We start from the raw sequence: 20,947 nt of genomic DNA on the forward strand, positions 1-20,947 counted from the left end.
GTTCTTTAAGATAATAGTCATTTCAATCAGATATTTGGTGGGAGGTGAATATTTTTTTCCCCCTCTTCTACTTTATGAATTATATTATTGACCCACACCACTAGGGGCGCTAAAGAGCATATTAATGTTCGCTGTCGGACAGCCGGAAGTAGCTTGTCATAAACCCGGAATAGCCCACCGGTTTTCCAACTAGGCAGGTAGTATAAATATCAACAGTGTCATTGTTATCTGTATGAAAAAAAATAATCAAAACGCCTCTTTTCTTTTGGATACGGATATCTCTATATGCTAGGTAAGAATGTTTAAAACACTTGCATTCCGTGTCTATCTTGACTTGCTAAACAGGCCGATGTGGCTAGCTTTAACCTAATACGGCTAACCTGTCAAGAAAAGAAAAAGAAAATACGTTTACTAATAGCTGCTTGATTTCATTCTTGCCCTTAGTGGGAGACGAGACAGGTTGAATAGCATTGGTTGAGTAGTAAAGGTTGGTTATTTTAAATTTATATGTGCATGTCCTTTCATTGACGTTTTTAACGTTACCCAGACTAGCATTTCAGCAACGTCAAAACAATATCGTATCAAATCAATCGCGTTTCTGTGCATTGCTGTCCTCCCATTCTTTTACCGTAAAATTGTTAGTTCCCCTTTACTGTCATCATAGTACACCTATATGCATACATGCCTGTGTGCCAAGTGTGTGTATATGCGAAATACATGTATGACTGTTTACCGTAAATAAAATAAACAATTAGCAACCACAATTATAAATAATAAAAACTAACTAAAATGAATGGATTTGTTTTATTACTAAATTGAGGTTCGAAAAACTGTTCAAGGAGACACTTTCCCTATCATTGGTATAAAGGGTCCATTAAAAATGACCAACATCCATGTACTTTTTACTCCAGTTCGACATCCCCCTCCCACTTATTTCTAATCAGCTGTGACGTCTAGTAATACGCTATGTATTGGCCCTCCCTGCTATCACAGTTGTGCATTGTCCTCACTGAGGATAAGGGATAGCTGTAAGAGTAAGTCTAGAAAAGTAGACTTAAAGCCTTTTTTTTTTTCTATCAAAATTAATACCATCCTCACTTGCAACTATGTCTATGAGTAGACGCCATTCCTACACCCCTCGGGTGAGTAAGTCTTTGTATTAATGTTTTTATGTTCTAATCAAATGAGAATTTTGGCTACTGAGATAAACTTGCATTTATGTTTCTGGAAGTCACTTACCATACAGTAGATGTTGTATTCACCTTGTTCCATGTTAGATCCTCCCCTGAAAAAACAATATTTTTAATTATTGGTCATTATCAGCTTTGAGAAAATAGCTTTTGTTTACTCACAAGCAAGGTGTGTTGTGTTGCTTTGACCACGAACTTGCAGATTCTGGGACAATTCTTGGAAAACGTCAAACTCCTGTGTTGTAGCTTCTAATACTCCGGCTGCTAATGAACATAGTCCGTCCAGCTTTTAGCCCTGTGGTTCAGACCGTAAGATGGCATGACTTCACATGGCCTAGCAGCTCCATAAAAAGACAAGACTTCACCGCAGTCCCACTTAAGCTTGAATGAGCTTCTTTGTGTTCAGCAAGGCAGGAATATTGTTGTGCACAACATCTGACTCGTTGCACAACAGTGTAGTGTTTGTGCAGAGGAAGAGGACACTGAAGATCAATTTAATTGATTTTTAAAAAATATCACTATATTACCACCTGAAACACTTTTCAAACATGTCATTGAACACAGAACAATGTAATTTGTTCCATTTGTGTACAGGAGTAAAAATCCTGCATCCCTCATATCAGTTGCATTGAGTAATTCTTAAAATTATTGTTAAAATTACTGTTTTCTGATGACCCACTAAAACAAAATCTCCCTCTTTTTCCTGCATCCGTATTTTCCAAATCCTTCAGCTGACCAGCCCCCTGATCAGCAAAATGAGCAGTTCAGGATCAGTGGAGAGTAGCAGGCCTCCAAAGGTGAGATCCTTTTCCAATGAATACGCTGGACAAAATGGGCCAAAGGGTTACCAAAATGTATATTAACTCCCTGTTTTCTAATTGTCTTTCAGCTTGGCTCCGTTGTGGAGGTGATAGGGAAGGGTCAACGGGGTACAGTTGCATATATTGGTGCGACTTTGTTCGCCACTGGGAAGTGGGTTGGCGTCATTCTAAATGAGGCAAAAGGCAAGAATGACGGCACTGTGCAGGGGAAACGCTACTTCACCTGTGAGGAAAATCATGGGATATTCGTTAGGCAGTCCCAGGTTGGTGAATCACTCTGTCACAATGGACAGATTTGCTCATTTCAACTAATTCTCATGTTATCTTGTCATTTACCTCATTCTAAAGTCGTGTTTATCTCCCTCTGCACAGATCCAGGTGGTGGATGATGGATCCAGTGCCACCTCACCAGATACACCAGAGTCAAGTCTGCCAAGGACACTCCGACATAAAGGTGAGACTGAGCCACACGGGAAAATAATAATCACTCAATCATAGCAATTGATTATAACATCATTACTTAATGTGCTTCTTTCAGACGTCGCTGAGACCCCCAGAACATCCAGACAGGTATGCTACCATGATTTGCAGTAAATCATGTTTCACATTGAAGTGAAATATGAAAAGTAAAGGAAAATGAGTGAAAGTGGTTTTTAATGGTTTCAGACTGGTCATTGTGTTTTGTCCTGACCAAAGGTGTTTTGTTAAAAAGCTTATTTCCTGTTTATTAAATGCAATGACGGTCTCGGTGTTATTTTTGTACATCTTTCAGATACCTGCAAGCACTAAGAAGGTATCCATGTTTAAAATCATCATCTTCTCTTCTGAATGGTTGTTTTTAATCTCACTAACATGGCTACTCATCTTTTCTGGTTAAGTCAGCCATTTAACATTTGATGACACTTGCATGGAACAGGAAGTCATCTCTTGTCATCAAGAAGTGACATTTTACTTTTGCGCATTTTGGGTGTTGGTGGCTTCACTCTTACTTTTTGTGTTACATTTTTGTGTTTGTGCCCTCACTTGATTCTTTTTCCTTCAGCACAGTGGCTGAGACATCCAGCGTGCACACGTTTGGGTCAACTTTGTGACTACTGCAAAGTCCTCATGATAGCATTTTAGTCATTCCTTACTACTTCGTGCTGTATTGCTGCTGTTCTCACTCCATCATTGCATGAAACCACAGTTAATCAGCGTCAATGAAATTAGCTTCTTTTTTTAATGCATGCAGTTTGAAAAGTTGTGATTTGTGACTGAAAGACAAAAAAAATAACTTTAATATGCTGCTAACCTCTTATCTTGCTTCACTATTGGACATGTGTACATGTGTGTCCCTGTGTGTGTGTGTGTGTGCGCGCGTGCGTGTGTGTGCCCATCCCTTTCTCTGCGCCTCACCTCCTCTCCAGCCCTCTACCCGCCGCTCTACCAAGGTGAGCTCGGTATGCAGCAGAGAAGTTTGACTGCAGATTAAGACAGCCACTCTTCAGAAACATTTCTCAGCATCTCTTTTTCTTAAATGGGCTTAGAGGCATGCTTACAAGTTTTTTGAAATGTTTTTTTCAGACTGTCTAGATTAGTCAAGTTTGATGAAGGTAAATTAACATGGTTCGTTTGGGTAAAGTGAAAATTAAAATCACTTCCAAGCATTTTCTTTCCTTTTTTTTTTTTTTTTTTTTTAAAGCAGGAGTGACATTGGTCACAGAGCCACTGTGTTGCTGTTATAATCAATAGATACATACTTAATGTGGTCCTTTTAAAACGACAGCTGAGGTTTCAATCTGCGGAATCAGATGATCTTTGCAGTGTCGTTCTCACATTAAGTCCTAACACAGTTTCTGTAATCGCACTGCGGTAGTGGAACACACCGAGCCGTCTGGCACCCGCCACCTCCCTCCCCTCCCTCTTGGTACGACCTGGCAGCCGCCAAAGCCTGTCAAAGACGGTACAGTGTGTCACAGCAGTGGTCATTTGTTACTTTTTGGTGCTCAGGTGCTGGGCTCTGCCACTGCAGAACATCTTTTGGAACTTTGGAGGGACACGAGGTGGTGGTGACGCGTTTGTTTTATCCTGGAAGTTGTGTTTAACTGTCACAATAAGGACCTGATGACACGCTTTTCATTCTGCTGCTGGGTTCCTCGTGGGAAAAGCTGCTTGATTTCCGAGCTGATTCTTCTTCAAACTTGCCGCTTGTTCCCATGTCTCGTTTCTGACACTTACCTCTGTCGGCCAACAGGCCTCTCGTGAGAGTCTGACCTCCTCTGCGTCCGGTGATGTCAGCGAGGCAGGTCTGCCAGCCAACCAGGGCGCCTTGGGGGCTCCTGTCATGCCGCAGCCCAGTGGGTCGTCTGCAGCAGCACCGGCCGCGGCCGCGGCTGCTCCAAGCAAGGTAGCTCACACAGCAGAAGAAGAAAAACCGCACATCACTATTATTTTGTTTTTTCATGTCATTCATTTTAATTTATTTCACCGGAGCAAAAGATCAACATCTACATCTTGTTCATCAATTTAATGGGTTTGTCCCACTGCATCCATGTTGTCATTGTTTGACCAGGTGGAACCTGCCATTTCCAAGCAGGTAGAGTTGTCCAATGGCTATATGCATGCTGTTGATCTGGCATGAATTTACTAACAAACTTATTATTTCAGGTGGTGTAATGATGATTCTTGTCCCTATGATCATTAGCCACATAAATAACGAAATGTGCATGGTTAAGCTTTTTGTAATGCTGACATACTTGCATTAGTTATTGTTCAAGAGGACTTGATTCTTCTGTCCTTGTTGCTCTTTCATTCTTGGTGAGATGGTAACTTCATATTTTCAAATCTTTTCAAATATTTAATAACAAAGTTGGGACTGTCTGATTTCTTGGATGTGCTCAGTGTATTTTATCCTCCTCACAATATTTCATCCACATAAATAACTTCGACTGGTCTTTTTTTTTTTTCTTTTTTTTTTGCTGACCCATCTCAGGAGGAGGAATCACTGCGGGCCCAGGTGAAGGACCTGGATGAAAAGCTGGAAACTCTGAAGATGAAGCGGGGCGAGGACAAGGTCAAACTGAAGGAGCTTGAAAAGCACAAGATCCAGCTGGAGCAGCTTCAGGAGTGGAAGACCAAAATGCAGGAACAGCAGGCTGAGCTTCAGAAGCAACTCAAAGAGGCCAAGAAGGTATTTGGTTCAAAACAAAGAATTACTTTCTGATCATACGTCTAAATTATCGCACCAGATTGTCTACTTAAATTATCAGTATCTTTCAAACCAGAGTCCAGATGTCCTGTTGTCCTGATTTTATGCTTTTTTTTTCCTCAATAGGAGTGCCGAGAGGCTCAAGAAGCCAAAGACCGCTACATGGAGGAGATGTCAGACACAGCGGATGCCATAGAGATGGCCACGTTGGACAAAGAGATGGCTGAGGAGCGGGCAGAGTCACTGCAAGTGGAAGTGGACACAATGAAAGAGAAGGTGGAGGAGCTCTCCATGGACCTGGAGATTCTAAGACATGAGATCTCAGAGAAAGGTCTGAATGCAACTCATTGAACAACATCTTTTAATATCCACATTTGTTTTCACTCAGTGCCACGTTATTTTTTTTTTTTTTCCTCTTGCAGGCTCAGACGGAGCTGCTTCCAGTTACCATGTCAAACAACTGGAGGAGCAGAACAGCAGGCTGAAGGAGGCACTGGTTCGGTCAGTCACTGTCTATTCACCCTTTTGACAAATGAGGCACACAATCAAACTTTCACAATAAAAAGCACATGTTGTTTTTCTCTGAAGCGTTTGTAGCTGAAAAGAATACAAAACTGATTGGGAAAGTAAAACTTATTTTTCAATTCCTCCACAGCATGCGCGACCTGTCTTCTTCAGAGAAGCAGGAGCACACAAAGCTGCAGAAGCAGATGGAGAAGAAGAACACTGAACTGGAGACTCTGAGGACTCAAAAGGAAAAGTTTCAGGAGGAGGTCAAGCAGGCGGAGGCTACTATTGATGAGCTGAAGGAGCAGGTAGAGTCTTTCTTGCAGAGATGCTTGCAGTTAGGATGAGATGCATTTGTTGACCAGTGGAGTAAATTTGATCTGTAATACTCAGTGATCAGAGATGATAACCGAAGATGCCACTTCTGACACCACTACCAAAACATTTGCAATAAACAGAAGCTGGTTGGTTTTTGCTGCCCGAGAGATTCACTGCACATATATAATTATACATGTTGGTACCTCTGCCAGGTTGATGCTGCTCTGGGCTCAGAGGAGATGGTGGAGACCTTGACTGAGAGGAACCTTGACCTGGAGGAGAAAGTCAGAGAGCTGAAGGAGACTGTCACTGATCTGGTTTGTTCAAGTGAATTCCTCCCACACCGCTGACAAGTTAACGTCTTGGAAGTGAAAATAGCCTTTTTCAAAGAATTATCCGACCATTTCAATGGTAAAATGTGGACCATACAACAACTTTCTCGTCACCGTAGGAGGCCATCAACGAGATGAACGATGAGCTCCAGGAGAATGCCCGGGAGACGGAAATGGAGCTGAGAGAGCAGTTGGATATGGGTGGAGCAAAAGTCAGAGAGGCGGAGAAAAGGGTGGAGGCGGCTCAGGAGACCGTGGCTGATTATCAGCAGACCATCAGCAAGTACAGAGATCTCACTGCCGGCCTGCAGGTAGGCAGCAAGTAGTAAAACACACATGCTTATGGATGATCGAGTCTATTTAGTTCAAGTCACATTTTGTCTTTTTAACTTTTCAAGGAGGCAAACAAGGAGTTGATCAGTCAGCAGAATGCCAATGCAGAACAGGTTCAACAGCCTCCTGCTGAACTCTTTGACTTCAAGATTAAGTTTGCAGAGACCAAGGCCTATGCCAAGGTAGGAAACCCTGAGTTCTGGCTGGGATGATTCCTGGAAGGAGAACAGTGTCACACCTGTTCTTCTTCTTGTCGATGTCCACAGGCCATTGAGATGGAGTTGAGGAAAATGGAGGTAGCTCAGTCCAACAGACAGGTGTCCCTCCTCACCTCCTTCATGCCCGACTCCTTCCTCCGTCACGGCGGAGATCATGATTGTGTCCTGGTTCTTCTGCTCATCCCCAGGCTCATCTGCAAGGTATGGGGCTGCGTGTATGTAAATTGACAGAGGATATATGAAGGTGGTTTGATTCATGTGTGTTCATTACAGGCTGAGCTGATAAGCAAACAAGCCCAGGAAAAGTTTGACTTGAATGGGCCGTTGGCTCAGGTGACGGGGCTCCGAGGGCCTCCAGGAGAACAACGCAGCTTCGCCTCAGGCCTGGTCTACTCCCTCAGCCTCCTGCAGGCCACTCTGCACAAATATGAACAGTAGGCATTTTGGGTTTCCTTTAACACAAACACAAATCACGGGGTTGGCACTCACAGAGTCTGGCTGTTGATGATGATTTCCCTGATTTCCCTTGCAGGGCTCTGAAGACCTGCAGCGTGGACGTTTTCAAGCGTATGGGGACGCTGCATTCTGAAATGAGCTTCCACGAGCGCTCTCTGGATTATTTCATTGACCTGCTGCATAAAGACCAGCTGGACGAGACGGTGCAGGTGGAGCCTCTGACCAAGACCATCAAGTACTATCAGGTAACAAAAGAAAGAAAAATGTCAATTAGTTGTTCTTATCATTCCATCCAAATTAAAACATGATGTTTTTATTTGTATTCCAGCAACTTTACAGTGTCCATCTGGCAGATCAAACTGAAGACTGCACAGCGCAGCTGGCAGACCACATTAAGGTACCGCAAGCCTTTTTTCCTCTTGAGTAGTTTGAAAAGGTGGCAGTAAAGCTGACACAATAATGCATTTTTAAAACATGAGTGCTCAGATTTCAGACGTATTTCCTTTTTTTTTACGCCCCCAGTTTACCCAGAGTGCCCTGGACTGCATGGGAGTGGAAGTGGCTCGTCTGCGGGCTTTCCTGTCTGCCGGTCAGGAGAGCGGTGGCCTCTCCGTGCTGCTCAAGGACCTGGACACTTCCTGCTCAGACATCAAACAGTTCTGCAAGAAGATTCGCCGTCGCATGCCAGGAACCGATGTGGTCGGAGTCCCTGCTGCTCTCAATTTTGGAGCACAGGTACGAGAAATAAAAAAAATAATTAAAAAACACATATCAATAAATACGTATGAATTAATATTTTTTCCTCATTGACCGGACTGATGCCTCTAATCTGAAAGGTATCAGAGACGCTGACAGAGTGCCGGCGCCAGCAGACCCGTGTGGTGGCAGTGCTGCAGGAGGTGGCTGCAGCGGGAGCTCAGATGGTCGCACCGCTGGCAGAACAGGAGGGGCTCAGCGCCCTCAAACTGGAGGATATCGCCTGCAAGGCTGTGGAGCAGGTAGATCACTGAGTGGTGACTGCCGATTTTAGATGAAAATCATTTCTTAAACTGTGTAAAACGTTAATCAAAAATGTGTTATGTAAAGAAGTTTTTGTTTAGTAATTTACTGCGAGTATTTTGTCATTTCTGGAAAACTTGACACATTTTTTTCTTTTATGGAAGCAGATAACAGCCATTTGACCAGAACTATTTCTATTTCTATCATTAACTATTATTTATTTTTCTGGATAATGTCCACAACTGTGTGCAGAACTCAAATGATCTCAAGTTGGTTCAGTTGATAATTACCCTGATTTCAAAAACTGCCACTGGCTGTCAGTTCTGTTGTCAACAAGAACTCACTTCAGGACGATGATTCACAGCCGAATGCTTCTTGTTTTACAACAATCACACACAAACTCCGTTTGAATAAGAAATTGGTAACGCAGAAAGCTTTCCCCATTGCTGCAATGCATATGGGCAGTTTGCCATCTGTAACAGCAGGTGGCACCGCAGGACTCCTAAAGGAGTCACAACTGTAGGACAGTTGTAATTTAAAGCTTGAGGCAAACCTTCTCCCCAAGCATTTGTAATTAGTCGGTTGATATCAGGTTCGACTGGTTCACTCTCTGCTAGGTTTGCATCATAGTAGGGCTGCAAAACTTTAACAGGTCATATTTCAGAAACAAGGCTGTACAGTGAGCAACTCCTTCTAAACTACAAAAAGATCAGAATGTGTAAATAACCACTTGAGACTTGATTTTCTTTTTTTTTTTTCTTATTGTTTTGTTTTTTAATGATGGACCAGACTGCCTGTTGGTTGGACACTATTGTTGGATTGATTTAAACACACACTGCCCTCTTCTAGGTGTATGGCTCCCATGGTGTGAGTGGCCTCGATTGTATGCGCCAGTCCTGCAGCTCCATCATCAGCACAATGAACAAGATGGCCACTGCCATGCAGGAGGGAGAGTATGATGCTGAAAAACCACAGGCTAAGGTTTGTGTGTGTGGGCCACAACTCCCATCAGACGTCAAAATCAAACCACACTCCTGCTTTGTTCTTTCACCTTCTGCCTGCTCTCAGTACACACTACTCACCCTTGTCCTCACACATCCTTAGACTCCTCCAGTGGAGATCCGAGCATCTACCATCAGGGCTGAGATGACCGATGCTGAAGGTCTGGGGGTCAAGCTTGAGGACCGGGAGACGGTCATAAAGGAGCTCAAGAAGTCTCTCAAGATTAAGGTAACAATAATGTGAAAAAAGAAAACAATCTGACTCTCTTGAGAATCGGTGAAACGCTCCACACATGTTTCGTGAGTCACTTGCGACCAACAATCCAACATCGGAACAGTAACAAAGGTCCCCCAATATGCAGCCAGCTAAATGTGACTATGCTCTCTGTTCGGCACTACCTCCCGTCAGTCATGTTGGTACTTCCTTACAGACGGCAGCCGCTCCAACCAAATCCTAACTTTTTATGACATTGTGTTGTAACCAATGAAACCACCCAATGGCGAACATGTGCCTTCAATGCAGAATAGCAAGCTAGGATAAATAAGCAAGAAAGCCACGCCCAAGCATGCCACATGGAACGGGCTAAACTCTCGTGTGAAGAGAACAAAAATGAGATTATGATGATTTTTGTTTTGTGTGTCGTATCTTTAGGGCGAGGAGCTGAGTGAAGCTAACGTCCGCCTGAGTTTGCTGGAGAAGAAGCTGGACACTTCCACCAAAGACGCAGACGAACGGGTGGAGAAGATTCAGACCAAACTCGATGAAAACCTCTCCTTGTTGAAAAAGAAAGAAAAGTGAGTTTCAAAAAGCAGCACAAATGTTTCTCTGCGTGCTGCGTTTTAAACGGTCACAGGTGCATCTCCAAGTGATTTTCCTCCTCACCTTCAGGGAGTTTGAGGAGACCATGGATGCGCTGCAGGCTGACATTGACCAGCTGGAGTCAGAGAAGGCGGAGCTGAAGCAACGCATCAACAGCCAATCCAAGATGACCATTGAGGGCCTGGTGTCAAGAGGCCCGCCTGCCTCTGGCGTCGCCGCCATGGTTCAAGGATCTCCAGGAGGTAAATGACTGTTTGTGTGCTTTCAGACAGCTTTAGATGGGATTTTTTTAATGTGTGCAACTGGTCGTAATGCAGTACTGGAATATCAACAGTTGTGATTCCACAAAGATTTATCTCTGAAATTCCCGACTTCACTCCACTAACTGTCATGCCGCTATGCCCCCAGATCTGGCAGGATCCTTGCAGGTGGTGGACTCTCCCCTCCTCAGACAGCAGGTGGAGGCACAAAGACTGGGCATCAAACACCTGAAGAATGAAAACAACAGACTCAAGGTACACGACTCGTGTTCTCAGATTGGAAAACTACCACAGCAATATTCCAGGTATTTTGGCCTAAGACTGTGTGTTTGACTCGCAGGCGGAGAAGATGAGAGCCCAGCTGGCCGCCTTGCCGCCGCTGTGTCCTCCCAAACTACCCCAAGTGGCCAAAGACAGTTCAATGCCACCAGAGGGACTAAACACGGGCATCTACCGCAGGACTGACCAGCTGCTGGCAACTCTTCTCAAGCTGAGCTCTGAGGTTAAAGTGGTGGACGTCACCGGAAAGACCGCAGGTCTGTGTCTCTGTGTCCACACCACAGTCACGTCTCCCATATTCCCATTTATTCGCCAACTAAGGAAACGCACTTCACATTTTGTCCTCCAGTCAGCGCCAGTGCCCAGCTGATTGAACAGACCTCGCGACTGCAAAACCTCAGCGACGCTCTGGATAAACTCAAGGTGAGGACCTCAGCCTTTGCTGTTAGCGTCACTGCCAGCATTTCACCCCATACACTAAAGATGTGAACACATCATCACTGTTTCAGGGAGAAGTAGCAGAACACGTGGTCTCATACCAGCCTGGTGCAAAGGCCACCTCCGACTTTGCCACGTTCCCCGTCTCGTCCTTTGTAAAGGTGAACTCAAACCGTCTCGCTTCGCAATACGGCTGCAAGTGTGCGATGCCTTTGCAAATACAGTAATTAACACAAAAATGTGTTTCCTAGGCCAAGGAAGAGAAGCAGGGAGGAACGCTGTTCGTTGGCCGTGTTGCCATTCCGTGCGTCCCTGGACAGGAACAAGTGCACCGCCTCGTGCTTTCCCAGCAGCAGCTGCAGAAAGTGCACAGCCTCCTCAAGGCCTAAGTCACGGCACTGGTCCACAGCCAAGACTGACACCAAGACATAATTATCTTCTTTATTTTCTCATTCCTGGTTCATCTTAGGTTCAGCTTTCACTATTTATCCCTTTTGCTTTTCAATATTCTCAGGAAGTTCTATTTAGTATTTAACACTATAGCACTAATAAAATTCAGCGGCAACATCTCTCTATTGATGCACAACTTTTAGCATAGCAAAGGAAGTCCACGTGAATATGAAGGTGTCCTGTTTTCATCACTGCAGCAATGCATTTGCCCAAAATAAGCAGCATCATTTTCAAAAAAGTGGGCAACACGTAACAAGTCATTTTAATGTTTGTCCCCTTTGTATCTTTTGTATTTGTTGTCAACTAATAAAAGCAAGCAATTTGTTTCAAAGCATGATTCAAGCAACAGTGCCAATGACTTTTTGTCCCTGCAATAGGCTATTGACTTTATGGTTGGCTTTAGGGGTCCAGGTGTTCAAACATCATGCAGAGTCAACAAACAAACTTCAGAGATCAGCTTTTACAATATACATCTACATATTAACAAGTTACAATACATCCAGAACTCTGCTGCCTGCCTCCTCACTCACACCTGCTCCAGAAAGCAAGACACCCCCATATCCTCCAACAGCTCCACCGGCTCCCTGTTCAGCAACACATCCAGTTCAAACTCCTCCTCACCTACACGTCCCTCCATAACCCCGCCCCTCCTCACCTCTCCCACCTTCTCCAACAACACCGTCCCACCTGCACCAAGCACCGGACTTTGTGGGACAGAGCCGTCGCTGCCCCCGGCCCCACACTCTGGAACTCACTCCCACAACCCACCAGGACCTCAGACTCATTACAGAACTTTAAATCTCTCCTCAAAACTCACCTGTTCAGACTGGCCCATGTTTAATTCCTTTTCTTGTTCTTTTGTTTTCTATGTGAAGCGTCTTGAGTGTCCAAAAAAAAGCGCAATATAAATCTATTGCGTTATTATCATTATTATTATTATTATATAACAGACTGAAGTCACCGGCTTCTGTCATATTAGGTATTTTGAGTCTGATGATTTATAAATAAGTCAAAGATATCCCACAACTTAAATGTAAAAAATGAGTTTTATTAGAAAACTGTGCTAAAACTGAGTGCATGACTCCAAAAAGATTTTAAAAAGACTATAAAAAAAATAAAAAATAAAATAAAAATGAACTGTACATCTGCTATGGAATGTCCTGCCTTGCCCAACAGCAAAGCAGGACATCTAGGACATCTACTGCTCAATAGTATGGTGCATAGTGGTTTTTTGGACGCCGGTTTCTCATCACATGATGATTATGATGAGGATGATGATGATAATAATCCCAGTGGTAGTCAGGACCGCAGTAGTCGACAGGCATGGAGTTAAAATCTGCAAAACAAAGAACAAAAGCAAAACACATGGTGCGTCAACATTCTGCTACTATAACACTCAGATCACACAGACCAGTGAAAACATTTTAAATCGTGGCACCTGAGTTGAGGGCATTTCCTGTAAACCGAGCATTTCTATTGGAAGGACGGTCATGATTCCATCTGCTGTGATGTTTGGGTGGTGGTCTTCCATCTCTGCCAGTCCTGCCACCCTTACCCCTCAGCGGCGGAGGAGCATTCTCATCAAAGCTTACATATTCAGAAGAGGGGGAGTCCTCCATGAACTCCTTGCTGAATCTACTCTCTGTAAAATTGACAAGCAGGAGAAAAATCCAGAGCGGCTGAGATTATTGTGCATTATTAAGTGGGATATTTTCACGTAATTAGCTCATAAGGACAAATAAAAAAAAAAAAGAAGGGACATACAGTTTGCTGGAAAGAAAAATGAAAATAAGCTCTTGTAAAACCTGCCAATTCATCTTCAGCAGCAAAACAGTTAAAAGGTGACAGGAAAGATGTATATTGACTTCCTTACTCACCCCCAGTCTTCATTGAACAGGGCATGGCCACTCCCCACGCCTGCGCAGCGTGCCCCAACAACAGGGACGTCATGCACCCCATCGTTTCAGCGGTGCTGCAAGGAGTGGCGGAAATGATAGTGGAGGTCCAAAACATCCAGTCCAATTGAGTCGGCCAGAGTCCCACTGAGAAAATTAGCCTTGATCACGTCCTGATGAAGCTGAGGAGACTTGTGTTCAATCTGAGGTCAATACGGGAGAAATAGCGAGATTGGAGAACTCAGAGAGGTCTGGGCAGGATATAGTCCATCACAATCTAAATAAATAACTGCTGAGAGGAATTTGCATTTCACTTCAAACCTCAAAACTTCAATCTAGACCTTTTGGTCAGCTTATTGCATTCTCAACTTCCTTTAAGTTAGGTCAAAATAAATAAATAATAATAATCAAGAAACAAGTGCTGCTAACTGGCCTGAGAACCCCCTGAAGAAAACAAAGAAGAAAGAATTACAGTTGGGTCGCTGCCCTGCATGCAAGATCTTCTCTGTCTTGAGAGAGAGCACCGGTAATAAGCTACCATTGGCTCAGGAGTCTAGCTGTTCTAAAGAAATCAGTGTGGAAGCTGCAGCTGTGGCTCGCAACTGGATGGCATTCTTACATTGGAAGAAAACAAGTTACTGAACGCTTTTTGTGGTGTAAAATAAACTCCCTCAAAAGTCACATTCATTCACACTCATAATATTTTGTTTCAACTGATAGAATAACCTGGTCATTCAGTGTATTCAGCTAGTCAGAGAAAGAAGGCTTCAGTTTTGTAAGGAGCAGGACCTTTTTCCTTTGGGGCAAAGGAAAAGGGTCATGTGGTCTGATGAGTCCAGATTTAGCCTGTTCCAGAGCGATTGGCACATCAGGTTAATAAAAGTGGCAGATGAGGTGATGCAGCCATCGTGGCAGCAGTGAGGACAGTGCTATGATCTTGGGTTTCTGCTGGTGGCCTGGTCTAGGTTCAGTAACATGTGTCAAAAAAATGAGGTCAGCTGACTGCATGCGCTATCTGACGGCAGGTTTTTGTTGCACTTTCAGTATTGTCCTTCACACCAAGAACTTGTTGCTGCATGGTAAAATTGTGACTGAGGCACAGTCACCACTATTCTTTTTAGCTTATATTTGTTTTGGAAAACCTTCTAACCTCTGGTACCAGGAAGCCACCTCTGATGTTCTGTCCAAGAGGCATGGTGAGGTTCCATATTATTAGTGATTCCTCCGGCAGAACTTCCCTCAACTCCTCAAAGAACCGATGAAGGTTTGCTTTGTACTCGGTTGACCAATCTGAGTTGTATCTACAAGACCCAGGCAGAAACAGCATGTTTTCAAATTTCAGAGTAACATATGGATCCCTAGAAAAATGAGTGTCCGGAAGAAATACCTTGAAATGTCCCAAACACAGGAGTTAACGATGAGGACATCTGGCTTCAAGCCACTGCGGAAGTCATTTAAGACACTCTGCAAATAGCTTGAATATACCTTGGTTAGAAAATAGAATCTGACCAGATGATGGTCGGACTGATATTGGCGAACCTCCCGGTACACAGTCCCATTATTCATGGGATTGAATGACCCACCCTCCACCAGGCAGTCCTGCTGAAAACTCATCTCCCCCTGATGAAGAGAAATGAATAGTTTCAGGTGTGGGTTTGACTGAGACAAAGATAAAATGAAATAATGTGATCACCTGCATCAGAATGTAAACTGGTTACTAGTGAACAGTTGCTTACTTTGGTTTTTAGCTGCTTATTGGAGAGATACGTCTCCTTCTGGAGCAGCAGCACAATGTCTTTATAGACACCTCTCTGAACTGGGGACAACGGACTCTGTTAAACTCAACCAGGATAATTACAGACAGACTACTGGACATGCTATGATGATGCCAGAGAGCGTTGCTTACTGGAGTCTCCCAGCACAACCACAAACTTGTTGTGCAGCAGCTGTGCCGCCTGCTGGTGGCTGACAAATTTCATGGTCTGCTTCAACCTGTTTAGACAAACGTTTAACCTGAAAATTATGAAAATAATTACAAACAACCCCCTATTTTAAGATATGGTTTACCACTACTGGCGATCACTGGCCTGTGATCACTGCGATCACTGTGATCACTGTGAACGCTGCGAACGGCGTCCTTTATTTCTCTGAATGAAAGTTGGCAACACTATCACTGAACTAACCGTTTCACCAGTGTAGTGTAGAGTGAATCGAAAGTGCATTTAGTTCAATCAAATGGTCTTATCATTATCAAAGTCTTATCATCAAATACAAGTCAAAACTATCTCCAAATTAAACATTTACATGGATGTTGGTGCCGAACCTTGGTGTGGCAGTTCAACCTTCAAAACTTCTGCTCAGGACGTGGAATGGCGCGTGGACTTCTAGCACTTCCAGATTTCGATCTACTTTACGCCGTCCTCTTCAACTCCTCAATTGGCTCTTGGGATTAAAAGGGAGCTCGTCGGACGGTTGAAGCGCCTTTCAGTCATTGGTCGAGACGACATCGTTTGAATTTGTCAAGGGCGGGACCAGCTGGTAGCCTGACTCTGGAATTGGACCTTTTCAATTCAAACGTCAACAAACACGTCCAAATATGGTCTTAATTTGATAGGAGCGACTTCCCAAATGTCAAGATCATGATATTGTCACTGATGCATTAGGTAGTAGCTGCACTTTAGCCAAGTCTTACCCACCATTGAGCTCAGGTTACAATAATGGCTCTGTCTGGACTGGAATAGCAAATAGCAACATCATTATGACCCAATTTTTTATTTTTTAAAATATGTTTTCACACTACATCACACCACCAGTCAGTAGCCACTAATAGGCTAGGTCCACTACTCACACCATCACACCATGATTTAAATGTCAGTGTCTTTGAATGTGAAGTTGGCATTGAGAGGCTCAAGGATGTGAATGTATTGTACTTGACTTAATAAAAGGTTTTATTAAAAAAATAAAATAAAAAAATAAAAAACACTTAATGCCTATATAGTATGTTCTATTATTTACAGTGTGTTTGATCGTGAAATATATTGACAATAGCGTTTATCCCAACCACAAATCTGCCATGCACAACATACCTTGGTATAATATAGAATATTTCACATATTTGTACCTATGGATTAAAGCTCATTAAAATTTGTTGGGTTTACATCATGGTATGTTATGGCAGGTATATTGAAAGCGGGCCATTTCACCTAATACCCCCAAAAAATCTTCCTCCCACTCAAAGTCCAGTGTTGGCAGATGTGCGATAATTGCAGTTTTCCCCACAGCCATTTCTTGAAAGCCACCATGTTGCAGTACAAGTAGATCCATCAGTGCCATTGAAGTAATGCTGGAAATCTTTATTCTATTTGTATGAAGTTAAGAAATCGCTCAGTTTAACAGTACAAACATTAAGAAGCTTTATTTGACAACTTTTCACATAGGGTCTGCTAAATTACACAACTTTGGAAATCAGAACCTTCGTGATGATGCAAAGATCATCTGGTCAGTCAGAGACGTCCTCTCCTGGCAGGAGTTAACAGCACTTTTTGAAACCACCCCATGACCATCTTGTTTTTGTCCAGTGCCAATCTCTCCAGTCTCACTGTCCTGTCCATGCAATCACTGATTCTCTTCAGTGTCCTGAGGGTCCACCAGCGTACCCACTGATGGGTGGAGTGGGTACTTACACATAATTATAATCCTGAACATGCATCAAACTCCGCCAGATGGATCGTGCAACACGGTCAACTGGCCGGAGTGAAGAATTCAAATGGGTTGTTCCAGATGTTTTTAGCTTTGCAGTACAATACCAACTAAAAAAAAAAAAAAAAAAAGGAGGAACATTTGATTATCAGTCAGGACATTGATGTAACCGTCACAGAGGAAATGTCATACTTGCCCTGTGATGCACATTACATAACATTTGAATATTCATTTATTGAAATGCACCATTCTCGGAATGGGGAGGAACGCTGTTCGGAGGCCGTATCACCATTCCGTGCAGCCCTTCGACAGGAACAAGTGGACAACCTCAAGGCACTGGTCCACGACCAAGACAAACTTTTTCCTGTTTCAACTTAATTTCACCATTCCCTATCCCTTTTGCTTTTCAATATTCTCGGGAAACTCCATCGAGTATTCAACACTATAACGCCAATAAAATTCAGCATTAAAATTTCTCTGCTGATGCACAACTTTTAGCATAGCAAGGAAGTCCAGATGAATATGGAGGTGCTCTTTTGTCATCACTCCAGCAATGCATATGTCCAAAATTAGCCGCATCATTTTCAAAAAGTGAGCGGTGCATAATAAGTACCCGTTGTATCTTTTGTACTTGCCAACAAAAAATGCAAGCAATTTCCATCATTGCAAAACTCAGTACTGCCGGTTATGTTTGTACTGACTGAATTGGTGTGGATATGGTGCATAGTGGTTTCTGCTCAAACGGTTTCTCATCACATATTGTTGTTGATGATGATGATGAAGATGATGATAATAATGATGATGATGATGATGATGGTGGTGGTGGTGGTGGTGGTAATCCCAGCGGTAGTCAGGACCATAGTAGTTGGGAGGCATGAAGTTAAAATCTGCAAAACATGAAGAACAAAAGCATCAACATGGTGCATCAACAATCATATCTTCATTGTGCTACTCCAAAATACAGATCAAACAGATCAGTGAAAAGATTTTAACTGTGGCGCCTGAGTTGAGTGTATTACCTGCAAACCTAGAATTTCTATTGGAAGGAGGTCCGTGTTTCCATCTCCTTACATGCTTAGGCGTGGCAGAGACAGAAGACCACTGCCTTCTGTCTCTGCCGGCCTTACAACGAAGTGGCTGAGGAGCACTCTCCTCAAAGCTCAAATATTCCGAGGAGAGGGACTCCTCAGTGAACTCCTTGCTGAATCCTTTCCAAGTTCTGTTCAATGCTCTACTCTCTGTAGAATTGACAAGGAGAAAAATCCAGACTGCATGACATTATTGTGCAATATTAAATGGGATATTTTCCACGTAATTAGCTCACACGGCCAAAAAGTGGGACATAGAATTTGCTGGAAAGAAAAATTAAAATAAGCTCATGTAAAACCTGGCAATTTATCTTAAGCAACAAAATAGTTAAGAGGTAAAAGAAAAGATTTATATAGACTTCGTTACTCACCCCCAGTCCTCACTGTCACTGGACAGGGCATGGCCACTCCCCAAGCTTGCGCAGCGTGTTCCAACAACAGGGACGTCATGCAACGATGGGCCAGGGCATTCCAGTGAATCCCATCATTGCTGCAATGCTGCAAGGAGTGGCGGAAATGATAGTGGAGGTCCAAAACATCCACCCCAACTGAGTCGGCCAGAGTCCCACTGAGAAAATTAGCCTTGATCACGTCCTGACGAAGCTGAGGAGCCTTGTGTTCAATCTGAGGTCAATACAGGAGAAAGAACAAGAGGTCTGGACAGGATATATTCCATCACATTCTAAATAAATAACTGGTATGGGGAAATTGCATGTAACTAAATTTGATTAAATTTCAATATTAAAATTATGAAAGTATTTTTGTCAGTTTATCATATTGAATAACAAATCAGCACCCTTTTAGTTGTGAAAAATAAAATCAAGAAACAAGTGCTGCTAGTTGCGCTTAGAAGCCTCTGATGATAAATGGGTCACTGCCCTGCAGGCAAGACCGTCTCTGTTATACAGTGAGTAAGGTAGTCTTGGCTCTCAAGTCTAGCTGTTGGTAAAGATAGTAGCGTGGATGCTGCAGATATAGCTGTCATATCAGAAATAGCTGACATGTAGTGGCAAACCATGGCTGGCAGCAGATTGGTTTTGCACTTCCAATACTGTCTGTTGCTGGCTGGTTCAATTGAGACAAAGGCTCAGACAGTACTCTTTTTTTGTATTTGATTTGGAAAACCTTCTAACCTCTGGTACCAGGAAGCCACCTCTGATGTTCTGTCCAAGAGGCATGGTGAGGTTCCATATTATTAGCGATTCCTCCGGCAGAACTTCCCTCAACTCCTCAAAGAACCGATGGAGGTTCGCTTTGTACTCGGTTGACCAATCTGAGTTGTATCTACAAGACCCAGGCAGAAACAGCATGTTTTCAAATTTAGAGTAACATATGGATCCCTAGAAAAATGAGTGTCCGGATGGGCACACCTGGAAATGTCCCAAACACAGGAGTTGACGATGAGGACATCTGGCTTCAAGCCACTGCGGAAGTCATTTAAGACACTCTGCAAATAGCTTGAATATACCTTGGTTAGAAAATAGAATCTGACCAGATGATGGTCGGACTGATATTGGCGAACCTCCCGGTACCCAGTCCCATTATTCATGGGATTGAATGACCCACCCTCCACCAGGCAGTCCTGCTGAAAACTCATCTCCCCCTGATGAAGAGAAATGAATAGTTTCAGGTGTGGGTTTGACTGAGACAAAGATAAAATGAAATAATGTGATCACCTGCATCAGAATGTAAACTGGTTACTAGTGAACAGTTGCTTACTTTGGTTTTCAGTTGTTTAATGGAGAGATATTCCTCCTTCTGGAGCAGCAGCACAATGTCTTTATAGATTGATCGCTGAACTGGGGACAACAGATTCTGTTAAACTTGACCCAGGATAATAACGGACAGATGCCACGCCATGCCATGCCAGAGAGCGTTTAAAAAATTAAATAAATAAATAAATAAATAAATGAATAAATAAAATAAAAGTTGCTTACCGGAGCCTCCAAGCACAACCACAAACTTATTATGGAGCAGCTGCACGGCCTGCTGGTGGCTGACGATCCTTATTGTCTCCTGTGGTACACAAACACTCCAAAATGAATAACACACAAAACTTGCCGAACTAGCGAGTTGACATCAGGCTGCTAAACAGAAAAGCATCTCAAGCTTTAAGATAGAATTCACGGAGAAGAAATGCACTTTTGTCTGTGAATATGGATTAACATAGAATAACATACCACGTTATTCTAAAACTGGGGGGTGGGGGGATTTAAATTTCGAGGGAATCGAAAATGTACTTACCATCGTTGGATCTGGAGACAAGCGGTCTTTTCATCAAATACCGACAAAGCTATCACCAACGTTCAGCTGGACGTTGGTGCCAAAACTCAAAATCACTTGGAAATGCAAATGGCGCCTCGCAGTCTGAACTTCCGGCGACAGATTTCCACCCGTTTCCAACACCTGTTTTTTCCTGGCAGTTAAAAAAAAAAAAAGGCTGCATATGTTGTTTAGTTTATTATTTGTTTCCTGGTGTTCGCCTCGTCGAAATTGAAGCAGGGTGGACTCGACTGGCGTCACTTGAACTGATGCGAACCGATTAATAAGAAGTTCAGTGAACAGTTGAAGCGCTTTCACTCACTGAACGAAACGACACAGTGCTGCAGCGTTTAGGGCCCTCAAATGAAATCGGACATATGAGCAACGAGGCATA

At 43.3% G+C, this 20,947-nt stretch overlaps 3 protein-coding genes across 10 annotated transcripts; 1 reads left to right on the forward strand and 2 right to left on the reverse strand.

The window, feature by feature from the left end:
- The first annotated feature begins 74 nt into the window (after window positions 1-74).
- On the forward strand, window positions 75-11,951 carry LOC142893471 (dynactin subunit 1-like). 8 transcript variants are annotated; one of them, XM_076034072.1, is made up of 32 exons: window positions 75-197; window positions 1,922-1,987; window positions 2,080-2,274; window positions 2,384-2,465; window positions 2,550-2,581; window positions 2,784-2,804; window positions 3,418-3,441; window positions 3,867-3,953; window positions 4,245-4,397; window positions 4,563-4,586; window positions 4,983-5,180; window positions 5,325-5,529; window positions 5,621-5,699; window positions 5,854-6,013; window positions 6,236-6,340; window positions 6,475-6,666; window positions 6,754-6,870; window positions 6,955-7,107; window positions 7,180-7,340; window positions 7,439-7,607; window positions 7,691-7,759; window positions 7,885-8,097; window positions 8,199-8,360; window positions 9,211-9,342; window positions 9,466-9,591; window positions 10,015-10,157; window positions 10,252-10,424; window positions 10,591-10,697; window positions 10,783-10,978; window positions 11,071-11,144; window positions 11,231-11,320; window positions 11,411-11,951. In XM_076034072.1, the coding sequence occupies exons 2-32, from the start codon at window positions 1,946-1,948 to the stop codon at window positions 11,546-11,548; spliced, it is 3,822 nt and encodes a 1,273-aa protein (XP_075890187.1). In that variant the 5' UTR covers window positions 75-197; window positions 1,922-1,945; the 3' UTR covers window positions 11,549-11,951. The 8 variants fall into 8 exon arrangements, with proteins under 8 accessions (XP_075890187.1, XP_075890185.1, XP_075890182.1 ...); XM_076034070.1 differs by having other exon boundaries at window positions 142-292; XM_076034067.1 differs by lacking the exon at window positions 75-197 and adding an exon at window positions 1,092-1,142.
- Window positions 11,952-13,563: 1,612 nt separating this feature from the next.
- On the reverse strand, window positions 13,564-15,495 carry fam113 (family with sequence similarity 113). The gene is made up of 5 exons (XM_076034086.1): window positions 15,411-15,495; window positions 15,241-15,320; window positions 14,892-15,124; window positions 14,655-14,805; window positions 13,564-13,707 (listed from the first exon to the last, which is right to left on the reverse strand). The coding sequence occupies exons 1-5, from the start codon at window positions 15,481-15,483 to the stop codon at window positions 13,573-13,575; spliced, it is 672 nt and encodes a 223-aa protein (XP_075890201.1). The 5' UTR covers window positions 15,484-15,495; the 3' UTR covers window positions 13,564-13,572.
- A 1,397-nt stretch (window positions 15,496-16,892) lies between these two features.
- LOC142893473 (PC-esterase domain-containing protein 1A-like) lies at window positions 16,893-20,622 on the reverse strand. Its single transcript, XM_076034085.1, has 9 exons — window positions 20,536-20,622; window positions 20,229-20,307; window positions 20,011-20,090; window positions 19,662-19,894; window positions 19,425-19,575; window positions 18,663-18,915; window positions 18,223-18,441; window positions 17,876-18,090; window positions 16,893-17,825 (listed from the first exon to the last, which is right to left on the reverse strand). Exons 1-8 carry the CDS (start codon window positions 20,536-20,538, stop codon window positions 17,876-17,878), a joined length of 1,233 nt encoding a protein of 410 aa, XP_075890200.1. The 5' UTR covers window positions 20,539-20,622; the 3' UTR covers window positions 16,893-17,825.
- Window positions 20,623-20,947: the final 325 nt, after the last annotated feature.

Source organism: Nelusetta ayraudi, unplaced genomic scaffold (genome assembly GCF_046127955.1).
Source record: "Nelusetta ayraudi isolate G7.1 ecotype Tasmania unplaced genomic scaffold, CSIRO-AGI_Nayr_v1 ptg000042l, whole genome shotgun sequence".
Lineage (NCBI taxonomy): Eukaryota > Metazoa > Chordata > Actinopteri > Tetraodontiformes > Monacanthidae > Nelusetta > Nelusetta ayraudi.

Bases quoted from the DNA above. Each gene is read 5' to 3' on its own strand.
- fam113 (XM_076034086.1), bottom strand. From the start codon at position 15,483: ATGAAATTTGTCAGCCACCAGCAGGCGGCACAGCTGCTGCACAACAAG. The intron at 15,321-15,410 runs GTAAGCAACGCT...CGTTGTCCCCAG, and splicing joins GGTTGTGCTGGGAGACTCCA to TTCAGAGAGGTGTCTATAAA. The intron at 13,708-14,654 runs GTTAGAAGGTTT...TATTGACCTCAG, and splicing joins GTGGCTTCCTGGTACCAGAG to ATTGAACACAAGTCTCCTCA.
- LOC142893473 (XM_076034085.1), bottom strand. The intron at 19,895-20,010 runs GTAAGCAACTGT...TCTCTTCATCAG, and splicing joins TTAAACAACTGAAAACCAAA to GGGGAGATGAGTTTTCAGCA. The intron at 18,091-18,222 runs GTAATACACTCA...CATGTTTTGCAG, and splicing joins TAGAAATTCTAGGTTTGCAG to ATTTTAACTTCATGCCTCCC.
- LOC142893471 (XM_076034067.1), top strand. From the start codon at position 1,107: ATGTCTATGAGTAGACGCCATTCCTACACCCCTCGG. The intron at 6,014-6,235 runs GTAGAGTCTTTC...TACCTCTGCCAG, and splicing joins TTGATGAGCTGAAGGAGCAG to GTTGATGCTGCTCTGGGCTC. The intron at 9,592-10,014 runs GTAACAATAATG...TCGTATCTTTAG, and splicing joins AGAAGTCTCTCAAGATTAAG to GGCGAGGAGCTGAGTGAAGC.